Raw genomic sequence first — 13,986 nt, 5'->3', positions numbered from 1 at the left:
AAATTTGAAACTCCTCCCTAATGAATAAAAATTGCCGTCAGCCAGCACCACACAACTGGAGAAAAATCAGCTAAGTACTGTGGCACGCCACGGTTTCCGCAAAAAGTCAGCTATTTTTCGCCGAAAAGAAAATCGATATGGCGTCGTAGGCCTAGTCTAACCACATAGATATTAAATTTAGGCTTGTTAAATGGCGATTGCGAAAATTGCACTTTTTCGGTAATCATTATCCTAACAATTCCTCTTACTTGTTAACACTGTTTTATTTCCTTAGAAATTCAGGAAGAAACCAAAGAGGTAATTTTGAATCTTCTTTTGCAGTTATCAAGTAGGCTAGGCTTATATAAGTTCGAGAATTTGTTCTTATTGGGTTAGACAAATCGCGGTATAGTTTTGGTTTAGCTAATTTTTTCGGTCAATATCTACCAAATCATATTATTGAGTTAGGAATAAAGTGAATAGCCTACACCATTTGATGCCTTTTTTTTATGCTGATTACAAATATAATAGGCTAAGCATTTCTACAGGAAATGAATTTCAGCCCCCCCCCCCCTATAAAGGCTATACCCAACCAAACCCTGAATTGGCATATATATTGGGGGGGCTGAAATTCATTTCCGATAAAAATGCTTATTATATTTGTAATCTGCATAAAAAAGGCATTGAATGGTGTACTCACTTTAGTCCTAACTTAATAATATGATTTGGTAGATATTGACCATTTTTTCAATCTTAGAAAGGGGCTAGGTTGGGGAAATGAAGCTTTTAGGGATAGGCCTATGTCCTGGGAAGGTATTTTGAAGTACCTATCTCTTCTCCCTCTAGGGGGTAGTGGGTAAATATAGCCTATACCAAATCATATTATTGAGTTAGGAATAAAGTGAATACACCATTCGATGCCTTTTTTATGCTGATTACAAATATAATAATCATTTCTATTGGAAATTAATTTCAGCTCCCCCCCCCCTATATATGCCAATTCAGGGTATATATTTATACAGTCGGGGGGGGGGGGTGGCAAATTTTGTTTCTGTTGTAAATGGGAGGTCAGTTTAAACTTTACCCCCCCCCCCTAATGTAGAAATATATACCCTGAATTGGCATATGTAGAGGGGGGCTGATATTCATTTCCAATAGAAGTGATTATTATATTTGTAATCAGCATAAAAAAAGACATCAAATGGTGCATTCACTTTAGCCTATTCCTAACTCAATAGTATGATTTGGTATATATTTACTGGGTAGTGACCTTTAAAAATCTTTATGTCATGAGAGTGAAACCTTTCAAAACAGATTTTCTGCATTTATGAAGTAGCCTACAAGAAAACTGTTTTCAGCTTCACAACTTTGCTTAGGCCTAATTCCAATTTATGAGGTTTCAAAGATCTTTAAGTACTTTCCTAAGTTTAGAAAAAAAACATTATTATTGTTTAAGATTCTATTCAAATAATAGGAATTGTGTTTTCAGAACTAAAATCAGAGAAAAAAAAACTGAAAACAGAAATAAACTGATAAATTCATGAATTTCTGGTAAATTTCTATGTGGCAGTATAATTTAGCTAGGATGAAATTGAAAACAACATTTGATGTGTTTTTATGCTTTTTCATAATTCAATAATTGCTTCTGTAAAAAAATTGCATCTTGAGCCCTTAATTGGCCCCAAAGGTAATTCATTTGGTAAATATTTACCAAATCATATTATTGACCTATGAATAAAGTGATTATACCACTCAATGCCTTGTTTTATGCTCTTTCCAAATATAGGCTAATAATCATTTTTGTTGGAAATGAATTTTAACCCCACCCCTATATACCAATTCAGGGTATATATTTGCACATTTGTGGGGTGGGGGTAAAGTTTAAACTTACCTCCCATTTACATCAGAAATAAAATTTGCCCCCCCCCCCCCTAGTGTGCTAATCTATAGCCTACCCTGAATTGGTATAGATAAAGGGGTGGGGGTAAAATTCATTTCCAACAAAAATGATTATTATATTTGGAAAGAGCATAAAAAAAGGCATCAAGTGGTATATTCACTTCATTTGTAAGTCAATAATATGATTTGGTAAATATTTACCTTTCATTTTTATTACCACACAAAGAAGTTATCAACACTAGTTAAGTTATTGAAAAGTGGCTAAAAACATATCAATAGTTTATAAATCATTTGTTCAAGAGTAATATATTCCAAAAATATTTATTTATAACAATTCAAATCTCATTTATTAGGCAACTCAAATATAAACCATCATCCTACTGTTTGAAGTTTCTCAAATGCTATTGACAAAAATAGTGCTGAATTTTGCAATTCAAAACTTTGCTGTTGACAATTCAGGGTATATATTTCCACATTCGGGGGGTGGGGGGTAAAGTTCATGGTAAACTTGCATTGGGCTATGTAACTTAGCTAGTATGAAAGTGAAAACATCATTTGATGCTTTTTTATGCTCTTTATACTTCATATAAAATATCTTTAGGGCCCCTTTAAGGACTCAAGATTCAATTTTTGACAGAAGAAATTATTGAATTATGAAAGAGCATAAAAAATGCATCAAATAATGTTTTCGCTTTCATCCTAGCTAAATTATAGTGCCACCTAGAAATTTATCAAATTTTTTAGAACCCATATATTTACAGAGTATATACCCCCCCCCCCTAATGTACAAATAAATACCCATAATTTCATTCTGAATCTAAATATAACCTTCATTTGCATCACAAATGAACTTTACTCCTACCCCCATGATGTACAAATATATACCCTGATTTGGATATTTTCAGGGGGGGGGGTAAAGTTCATTTGTAATGCAAATGAAGGTTATATTTAGATTCAAAATGCAATTCTGGGTATATTTGCACATTAGGAAGGTGGGGGTATGTACCCTCTTAATATATAGGTTTTAAGAAATCCATGAATTTCTTAGAAAAAATGGAAAAACAAGGAAAGAAGTGAAGATAAAGGTTCTTCTGCTGCAAATATATTAACTAGGATTATTGTGCATACTATGAAGAGAGAATTGTTTTCTTAACATGTCTCTTTATGTAGTGGACTGCTCATACATCTATACCCTAGATTCATTACTGTAAGTTTTGTTTTCCTAACCTAACCCCTTTCCAAGATAGTGAAAATTAGCTAAACTAAAATTTTATGCAAATTCCTATTGCAGCTTTTCAAAAGAAGTTCAATTTCATGATGGTTTGAAATTTGCTACTATACTTAGCTTATGTCTGTGAAACTAGACTAAGTTAAGGCCTATTGTGTTTTCATTAAGATTGATTATGATTATAATTCAACTTCTGGTGAGTTCATGTGGGTATCAATATAATATTTGTTGTCAGTGTTGAGTTAGGGCTGTTGAGAAAGAAACTATAAAATTCTGAAAACAACCTAGCCTTAAAAAAATGTAGGCTAGGCTAAATTACTTACTTCTTTAAAGGTCTAAAATTGAAGATTTTGAGAAAGAGACATGTTAAGAAAACAATTCTTGCTTTATAATATGCTGAATAATTTTATCTAACACATTTTGACTGCACCTCCAGTATACTTCACCTTCTGCCCCCTAATGTGTAAATACACACCCCTAGATTGAGCTGTAGTCAAAACATGCTAACTACAAGTATTCTGCCTATTATGAAGTAAGAATTGTTTTCTTAGCATGATTCTCAATAGCTCCAATTCTAGACCTTTACCCTCACTTACATTTTTCTTAAGAACCAGTTCATTTTACCTTACTCCCAACCTGTCCTAATTTGCAAATATATTGCCCATTCTTTACCATGTATTCTTCAGCATGTATTTAATTATTTTATTTCATTTGAATGAATTTCATTCACTCACCTCACTTTATCTGTCAGTCCTTGTTAAGCTTCATTGAAGTTATGATGCTTGGGCTGCTATTTGTTCTTGTTTTTTTATTTAGTTTTAAAGGTCATATTTTAATGTAAGTTTTTCTTTCATATTTTCATTTGTGTTATGCTGAGGACAGTCTTTGGACATAGGGTCAAAATATAATCAGACATTGAAAAAATTAGCTTTTTATTCCAAAAGTAAATATTTTTTTAAATGCACTTATAGTTTTGAATGTATATCAAATTTTGAAAACAGTAAGGGGAGAGCAGTAATCCCCAAGAATTTCCTGGAAAAATTTGAAAATTGCTGCTTAAACTTTTACTATTTATGTTTGTAACCCCCTCTGCCACAATTCTCTAATATGACTAAGTTTCTGATTTTACATCTTTTTTTTGTTTTAGAAGTTTCAATTCTTTGATGAAAAACAATATTGTATAACAGGTTCAAGTGACATACATAAAATAATTGTAAAAAAAAAAAGAAAAAAGAAAAAAAAAACATGAGAGAATTAATTACCCTACTGCTCAAATCAATTAACTTTTGCCTACTCCCTCTCCCCACAGAAGGGTTTTTATTTCTATGATTTTTGCTAGCATATGCTCTTTCAATAAAGGAAAACACAATTTGGTTAGGATAGTAGATAGAGATAGGCCCAATGCTTTGGAGTTTGGGGGATTATGTGATGTTTTGTCAAAGAGGGAAAATAAATGCATACATAGGCTAAATGTCTTTTTTTCTTAATTTGGGGGGGGGGGTGTCTTCCTGCAGAAGTTGGAGGGATGTTCCCCTTCCCCATACAATGCATGGTTGTCATTATAAATAGGATTGGGGGAGGAGGGATTTCATTGTAAGTTTTTATATAGAACTTGTAAGTTCCAGACAAGCAGTGATATTATAATTTGACTCTGCCTTGAGCCTTCAAAGGATTGAATTTAAATTTTCTGGATAAAAAAGTACTTTGATCTTGCTGTAAATATCTCTGTAAACTTGCCCTTTCCATGGAATATTTCGTTTCTGCCTTTTAAAATTGCAAAATATAATATCCAAAGACTAACATAGGGTCTAAAGCCACCCTCCCCCCCCCCCCCCCAAAAAAAAAAAACTATTTCCATGTATCAATCTTGATGGCTTTTGAGAATAAAAACCAACATATTTTACTATATTTCTTTCAGGTTAGAGTCACCCAGCCATGATGGACCCAGAATCTTTCCTTGATGTAGCAAATCAAGTAACAAAGCTAAAGATGTGGCCCTATTTTGATATAGCTCACTGTGCTATGTGCTGCCTTGCAGTCAGAGAAGATTTGGGTTCAGGTAAAGTTGGTAGCTTCTTTTGAAAAAAATTGATGGAAAGAGATCATCAAATATTACTATTCATATATGCTATTTTCCCAGAAATTATAATTCTTTGACAAACAAAGTGTTTCAGAATGAACAGTACTCTGCCCTTTTATTGAAAGATTTGTAGAGGGGAAGGGGGGAGAATTGCAATCTTACAATGTCCATTGGTGTAACCCTTGCTACTTTTATGGCCTATTTAGTGTTGTGATTATTTTTTTCCAATGGATTTGTGCAAATATAAATATAAACTTAACCCTGGCCAATGGATGATATCTCCTTCCCCTGGACCTGCTAATACCCTTACCCTATTTTAATGGAAAATAACTTTTTTTTTCTTTGTTTTTGGATGTTGTAACTTGTATTGATGCATGTGCATGTAGACCAAATAAAGAAAAGAGAATATTTTTTTAATTAAAGCTAATGATGTATTCATATACTATGTTCTATCTGCTGAAATATAGTCCTATATTCTTCTGCAACTAGTAATAAGTAACTGAAGGGGAAAAAAAGCAGAGAAATAAAAGCGTTGAATAATGGGTTTGTGATCTCCCTATGGCTTAAAGATTTGTGATGTATAAGGTAAAAAAAAAAAAAAAAAACTCTTTAAGGAGAGTAAGTATTTTTTTTTTGTCAATCTTGCTCAAGAAAGAATCAAGGGAAAAAAATTCTAGCTTGTTTGTTCTTCAAATCTAATTTTCTTTGAGTACTTTGGTGAAACCTTTTCAAGTCTGGTCTTTTAGTTTAAGGTATCTATTTCCTTTAATCAGGGATTAAGGAAAATTCTCCATTTTGTACAATTGATGCTATAGATAAGATTTTATTACAAAAGCCTGTGGGCAATAGCAAAACACGAAATACAAGAACCAAAAGAGCCTGATGAAAATTTGTATCCAATGAATAACAACCATAATAAAATTCAGCCCCTAATAAATTAACAAACTATCACCTAAAACATAATACCCTCTATTTAGCCCCTATACAAACGAACTTATGTAACTGTTTTTCAGCACGCGCGTTCTTCTCAGATATCCACTCAATTAACCAACACCAACTCCCAGACACTCTTTCAAAGCATTTATTCCACAACACAGACAGCTCTTCACACTTGGATACAAAGTGAAAAAGGTTCTCATTCACACATTAGTAAAAAGTAGAGGCCAGTCACCAACCTAACTTCCCCGAAGATTTTCTTCTCTCCTAAATCCAAGATATCCCCCCTCAACAACAAGAAATTCTTTAAATTCTCTCTATTAGGCATAGTTTTTTTTTCTATATTCACGACACTCGGTACTTAGAGGTATCCAATATGCAGCTATTTCTTTACTTTGTTCCAAAACCTTGAGGTTTTAATTGTCTATTGAACCTTCTTTTGAAGGAGTCAACAGAGGGATTTGCAGGAACAATATCCCCAGGAAGATCATTCCAGATAGAAGTGCAACGCCAGATGAAGCAGTTCCTCGGGTTCTTGGTTCTTGGCGTACCCTCCTTTAGATGATTGGACCTTGCAGTGTGCCTTCTTGTCTGCCTTGACGGCTCGACAAAGGGGGCACAATGCAAGAGAGCTTGTCTGAGGGAGGCGAATTCATGTACTTGTATAAAACAGCCATTGACTCCATATCAAACCTTTCATTTAGAGCAGTGGTTTCCAACCAATTTGGGGCCATGTTCCGCCTAGACATTTCTAAGATCCTGATGTCCTCCTTGTGAAATTCAAATTTGTATTCACAATTTCACGTGTGTTGAGCTGAAAAAAGCTTAAAAGGTTGTAAACTTGGCCTTTAAAAAAGCTTCCAAACAATACCAGGCTCTATCATGTCTCCTTGTTTAGTGATATCAAGTCGATTTCTTTCCTTTGATAACAAATCATAAACAGCACTAAAGCCACATTCAGCCAAATATCAGGATGGGAAAGGTAACAACAATTTTCTTGCAGATTTGGTTGAATGTGGGTATTTAGTTTCTGTCTCATCACAAAGCTATGCCATCACTCCTTTTATATTGAACAAAGTTTTGATGGACTCCTAATTTACTATTTACAAGAGTTCTTCTTGATCGAAATATAAGATATATCCACTAGCATTGGCTGTGTCATCCTTGATAGAAAATCAATTTTGTTTTTCTAATCAGAAAATCGCTCCTTAAAATACGAGGCCATGATATTCAAAGGATCCATAATGATGAGTACAGCAGCATCAGTCACCTATTATTTTCTTAGCCAATTAAACTGGTCAAAGTTTTCGTGAGAAATATTTTTTGACATGCCTCAGTAAATGTAACAAGGCCAAATATCTCTGTTTTTGCATCCATAAGAGTTTGATTCTTGAAGTTGTTTATTCAGCAGATTTATTTTTTCGGAAATATCTGTTAAATAACTCACGAATGCTTTGCCATTAGGAGTTTTTCAGGTGTTTCATTTCAGGCTTGTCACTTAAAGTCGCTAAGTACATCAAATCCATGAATCTTTTTTAGTAATTCTCCTTTGATAGCCACCTTACCTCAGTGTGAAGTAAAAATCTCACATAGCCTTTATTTTTATTTTCACAAAATTATTTGAAGAGACACTCACATTTTGCAGTAGCTTTGATGTAATTGACACATTCTATAACAGAGTATTGTACATCATTAAGGACAGGAATAATATTTTTGGTCACCAAGTTCTCTCCATGAATCAGTTCTGGATTTTTGTCTTTCATCAATTTTAAGCAGCCTTTTTTACGCATCATAGTAGGGGCACCATCTGCAGCACTAGATGTTATGTTTTCTATCGGTATATTATTGACGTGTAAGTAATTGTTTATCTTACCATATATATCAGCGGCGGAAGTTGTGGTTTCTAATGATTTGCATAATACAATATCTTCAGCACTGGCCTTTATCAATATATCTTGCATATGCTAGCAGACTAACATTACTGTCTCTCAGAGTTGATTCATCCATTTGTAACAAGAAATATCTGGATTTCAACTTTTCAACCAGTTGTGTTTTAATATTCTCACTCATTTCATCTATTCTTCTACCAACAGTAGTGTTACTTAGTGGCATGGTTTTAACAACACTGCCATCCTTTTCCAGGATTGTTTTAAGAAATGCTGATATTGATAGTTTTGCTATATCCTCTCCTATAGTTTTTTTTTCCATATTTGCCCATGAGTAGACATATTGTATCTCATAAGTAGCCCCAAGAGTATGATCAAGGCTAACCGTTTGTGTGTTAAACAGAGACTTTATTGTTGATCTTTTTGTACTTTAAAATGCACCACGACATAGTTTCATTGATTCGTTGGAAAAGAATTGTAGGTATAAGAGGCAGAAAGGTGACCGTTCATCATGTGTAGCGGGTACGAATCCAAATTTTTATTGCACTAAAATAAGTAAAATTATAATAAATTAAAGAAATCAGCTATTCAGGACGAGTGTTTCTGAATTAGAAGTAAGAATATCAACGAGATATTTAAGAAACAGTTCAGTTTTTGCGTTTATGGTATAAATGCAAGATAATTCTAATTTCTATAATTGCTGAGTTCAATTGATATATAGTAAATAAAAATAACAATATATATTCCTATTTTTAGTTTCCCAAATTGTAATATAGCAAGTCAATTCACACATATGTAACATCTTACTATCAAACAGTTTGTGGTAACAAACTGTAAGTAAGGAGCAACCCGGCTCAATAGTAACCGAAACTCTAAAAAACATAATTTTGTTACCAATAGATACATCAAAGGAATCCGATTTTTATACTGATTTTAAATATATAAGTTTCCTTAAGTTTAGTCTAACCCATCAAAAGTTAGGAGCCTGAGAAAATTTGCCTTATTTTCGAAAAAAAGCGGAAACACCCCCTAAAAGTAATAGCATCTTAATGAAAATCACCCCATCAGATTCATTGTATCAGAGAACCCTACTGTAGAAGTTTCAAGCTCCTATCTGCAAAAATGTGGATTTTTTTGTCACAAGAAAGATCACGGATGCGTGTTTATTTGTTGTTTTTTTTCTTTTTCTCAGGGGTGATCGTATTGACCCAGTAGTCCTAGAATGTCGCAAGAGGGCTCATTCGAACGGAAATTTAAAGTTCTAGTACCCTTTTGATGTGACCAAAAAATTGGAGGGCAACTAGGTCCCCTCCCACGCTCATTTTTCCCCCAAGCCTTCAGATCATAATTTTGCGATAGCCATTTTGTTTAGCATAGTCGAAAAATCTAATAACTATGTCTTTGAGGACGATTTAATCCCCTACAGTCCCCGGGGGAAGGTATACAGACATTTTCAGGGGCAATTTTTTCTGGTGGGGGGGGGTCGGGGTTTACGTGGGAGGATCTTTCCATGGGGGAAGAGCATTTTTATGAAGGGGGCGCTGGTCCAACATTCTTTAAAAAACAATCAGAAATTAAATAAAAAAACAGTTTTTTTCAACTGAAAGTAAGGAGCAACATTAAAACTTAAAACGAACAGAAATTACTACGCATATGAGGGGGTTCGTCCCCTCTTCAATACCTCGCTCTTTGCGCTAAAGTATTTTTAGTAGTTTCAAAAGAGCTATATATTCTAATTAAACTGCCTTTGTGATTTAGAGGTCATTCTTAAAGAATTGGAACAAAATTCGAACTTTAGCGTAAAGAGCGAAGTTTTGACGAGGGGGCGAACCTCCTCATATACGTAATAAAAATATAAGACTAGAAATTCGCTATGTAAGTTAATTCGTAAGTAATGCATATTTATTACTAATAAAAACTTTCGTAAATAAAATTAAAAGTTCTAGTGCTCTTTTTAAGTAACCCAAAAAATTGGAGGGCAACTAGGCCCACTCCCCCGCTCCTTTTTTCTCAAAGTCGTCCAATCAAAATTTTGAGAAAGACATATAGCAAAAAAAAGGTAAAATTAATGTGCAAATTTTGGTTAAACAGCTGTTCCAATTGTAAAGGGTAGCACTTCTTTCTAAAGCAGCACTTCTCTTTTGAAGTAGCAGTTTTAAGAAAACGTAGTACTAATACAGCGCTTTTCTTTCAAAAAAGAACAGCTTCTGTAATAAAGGGGAAAAAAACTTTTAAGCACACAAACATCGTCTTCTCTTTGTAGCTATTTTCTTCCATCTCCTTTCCTTTTCCCCCAAAAATGCGTAATTATGCTTATGCAACATTTCCTCAAACTTGTTGGAAATGGATAGCCTACTAGTTATGTCATCAATTTATACAGTCAGTTGAAAACAAATTAGTATTTAAGCAGTGGCTTTAGTTGCGTTGTGGGAATGGGGATGCCTCTCTCCTATGCTAAATTTTTCCCCCTCCCCCCTACTGATGTTCTGACGCCATTTTAAGCAAAAGTATGTAGGAAGAAAAATGCAAGGGAAAAAGACGCTTCTTATTGCTAATTCTAAAATGTTCTTTGTTTTGCAGCTTAAAACAGCCTTTTAAGTTTGATTATTTCCTAACAAACTTGTGTAAGAGACAAATCAGAAGAAAAATACTTCTTTAATAGTAGTTCCCAAATTTTAACGGCGCTTCGCTGCAGAAATTACTGTTCTAGACCATCCATCGAATTCATTCTTAATTACTTTTAGGGGGAAACACCCCCTAAAAGTAATAGCATCTTAATTAAAATCACCCCATCAGATTTCTAGTGTCTGATTGCTTTCCCAGCATCGCAAGTGAGTATTCGATGAAGGCAAATATTAGCATCTAAACATCTTGATGAGAAACGTGTGCTTTCTCATAACTGAAGATATCAGGAACGTCTAAGAATATTGCATGCCCGCTGCTTAGATAACTGTCAATAAAACCGTAAATGGTTGATTTTTCATAGAGAAACAGATTGCTGTTGCTAATGGACAATTTGTCAGGAATTTTCTGAATAAGAAACTGCCTAAAGACCCAGTCTTTGGTATAGTCAGCTAAAGGGTGTACGTACTGCCCATGACCCCCCAAAATATTTCCACGCCTCGCCAAAATATTCCCACGCCCCACCGGTGGGGTGTGTGCCCCATGCTGGGAATCACAGATTTAGAGGCTGGAGCAAGTCTTCCGTGTAGGCGCAGCATGCCCTATTCTTGATCTTCTGGAGTGGTGCCGATCGTGTTTTCGGGGAACCAGCATATAGCAGGTATCTATATTCAGCTGCGGGTTTAAAGCAGGATTTGTAGACTGGGATAATCGAGCTGAATGGAAGAAGGTTTTTGTAGCGAAGAGTAACTCCCAGCTGTCTTGTACAGAAGGTCCTCGCCTGAGCAAGGTGGCTATTCCAAGAGAGACCGGTGGAGAAATAAATTCCCAGTAGGCGAAGCTTGCTGACTCTCTTTATTATTTCATTTTTGAAAATGAAGCTGGGGTGTTCATGTGGCACCTTTGATTTGGTAATAATGTGCTCCTTTTTTTCGATGCATTGAAGTTCATCCATGCATCAGCCCACTTTTTGATTATAAAAAAGATATATCTCTAGGGAAAGGGACGTTTGTGTTGGGTCTTCGTGTTTTGCGATGGCTGAGTGTGTCGTGGTATCGTCGGCAAGGTGATGCAGAGGGCTTGTGACGTTGTCTCCCATGTCATTTATCTAAATGAGGAAAAGTGTAGGTCCTAAGACACTGGCCTGGGGAACTTCAGCTTTCACTGGATGTTCGCGGGAAATAAACCCGTCAAGGACAACCGACAGAGAACGATCAGAAAGAAAGCTCTCGATCACTTCTAGCAGACATCCACGAATACTATATGAATGGAGTTTCTTTAGCAGGCCACGCTACCATACTCTGCCAAAAGCTTTACCATTGCCAAATGACAATAGCATAATGTCGTACCCCGTTGCCAGAAGTTGGATCCACTTCTGATGCTGGGCTACAATGCAGTCTAATGTTGAGCGTTTTGGAGGAATCCACATTAGTGATCGCCTTGAAGGTTGTTTGATTCCAGGAACCGTTGAAATGTTTTATTGGAGACGCTCGTTGGATCGCCATCTGGCTTTGGGGTAGATATAACATGGGCAGACTTTCATGTTTGTGGGAATGTTCTGGCACGAAAGCATGTTCGGAAAAGCAGTGAAAAAGATCCAGCTAGTTTGGCACTGCAGAGTTTGAGGACAGCAGTTGATTTGTTGTCAGGACATTTGGCTTTGGCCACATCAAGCTTCTGCAAAATTTGAAGGATCTTAGGAGCAAAAAGATTCCCACGGTCAAGGATAGTACTGGTTCGGTCGGATAAATTTGGCACTTCTCTGCCGTCGTTGTCGTCCAGATTCGAGAATTCGGCAGAAGTCTTAGTAAGAGCTTCAGCCTTTGCCCATGGATCTTGCACCACAGTCCTGTTAATCTTTAGAGTAGAATTGAAGTCTCCTTGGACAATGGTGACAATTCTCCACCAACTCCTAGCTGAAACATATTGAAGCGAATTTCTTCTTATTCTGCAACCGGGACTGCCGAATCGCATAAACTGCATCTTTGCGCGTGTGAAAAATTCAAATTAAACTTCCTATGTTATCTTACCCGATAGCGTGTTTAAAATGACACCACTTCAATTGATTCCAAACAAGTTAATATTAGGCACACATCCCCCACCCCTAGTTCACTATCTTAATGTAAAATTGTCCCTTCTCAGGGAAATCAACCCTCTGGTTGGGGTTGCAGAAACTCAGAAATGATTAGTGCTACACAGACTTCCCGCTCATAATCTACCAATGAAACATTAGGAAAGGCTTTAGAATCTGAATTTACATGAAAAGGTAAAGTCGATAACCTAATTATTAAGTAACACATTCGGTTTGGGTCAGAAGCAAGGCCATATCCAGAGGGTTTTCGGGTTCACCCCCTTCCCCTTCTCTAAATTCATGTCTGGCTTGTAAAAAGTAACAAAAATGTATATAAACAAATTTTTGATGTGCTTTTTAATTTCTCTTTTGTAAAATCTATGAAAAAAACTGAATGAAAATCCTTGGTCAGAATTGTCAATAACCTAAAATCTTCTGAAGTTTTTCACGTTTCTTCAGTTCCATAGTGATCTTCCCTTGTCCCTCTTACGAAATTTTATTTTATAACTGCTGCCTCTAGGCTTTTTTCTAAACCTTAAATTTCACTGAACTGATATGGTGTTATTTGTAAGTTAATTTTAAATACCTAAGCGATTTCTATTATTCCTTTGACGAAGAAAAACCCACGGGTAAAAATAGGAGTCTGTTCAAGAAGCAATTGAATATAAAATAGTAGCATTAAATGTAAAATAATTAAAACTTTGCGGCTGAGAAAAAATAATCGTGGCAACAAAACTGGATATTACAAGTGTTTTCCCTTGGAAGATGGGTTCGAGAATAGCCTATAAAGAAATATAGTCTCTTTAACAGGATTAATATCTTTAGATCTGCATTTTGCACATTTGCAAAGATACATTATTCCGTTAATACATCTATATAAATTTTGTGATCGGGGGGTCACAGTCCCCCTCAAAATTCTCTTCACCCCGGGGGAGGGGGGGACTGAGCCTCCACAAAAAAACCTTCAAAGGATTCAACAGTGACCATAAATAGTTGCTTTTACCTATCTAAGACTAGGTTAAACTCAAGTTGTTGGGCTCCTGTTCCTTCCGGGTACTTTCTTACTATATGTATACGTGTATGCTGGTAATCTTAAGAATTTTGTAATTTGAAAGGCTTGTGAGAGGTTTTTTAGCATTAGGGGAGAAGTTGGTACGTTGGGACAAGGGTACGTTGAGACATGTGTACTTCCGACAGAAAATATGGGATAAAAAAAGTTTTCTAGGCGTATCGTGTTTGCCACCTATCGCTAAAACCGTGGACGAAACTGAGGCTAAGTATTTTT

The 13,986-nt window shown here is 35.5% G+C and overlaps 1 protein-coding gene across 1 annotated transcript in view; it reads left to right on the top strand.

The window, feature by feature from the left end:
* Positions 1-366: 366 nt before the first annotated feature.
* The window catches only part of LOC148951061 (trimeric intracellular cation channel type 1B.1), a 31,202-nt gene continuing 17,582 nt past the window's right edge, over positions 367-13,986 (top strand). The window contains exons 1-2 of the mRNA XM_089090599.1: positions 367-385; positions 5,025-5,165. Coding sequence (XP_088946725.1) covers positions 5,042-5,165 — 124 coding nt within the window. The 5' untranslated portion in view covers positions 367-385; positions 5,025-5,041. The remainder of the gene's footprint in view (positions 386-5,024; positions 5,166-13,986) is intronic.

The sequence above is a fragment of the Artemia sp. Qi Xiang Cuo genome, chromosome 6 (assembly GCF_049724085.1).
Source record: "Artemia sp. Qi Xiang Cuo chromosome 6, ASM4972408v1, whole genome shotgun sequence".
NCBI classification, from domain to species: domain Eukaryota; kingdom Metazoa; phylum Arthropoda; class Branchiopoda; order Anostraca; family Artemiidae; genus Artemia; species Artemia sp. Qi Xiang Cuo.
The sequence above is the reverse complement of the archived record's forward strand: the minus strand, read 5'-3'. Positions and strand labels throughout refer to the sequence as shown.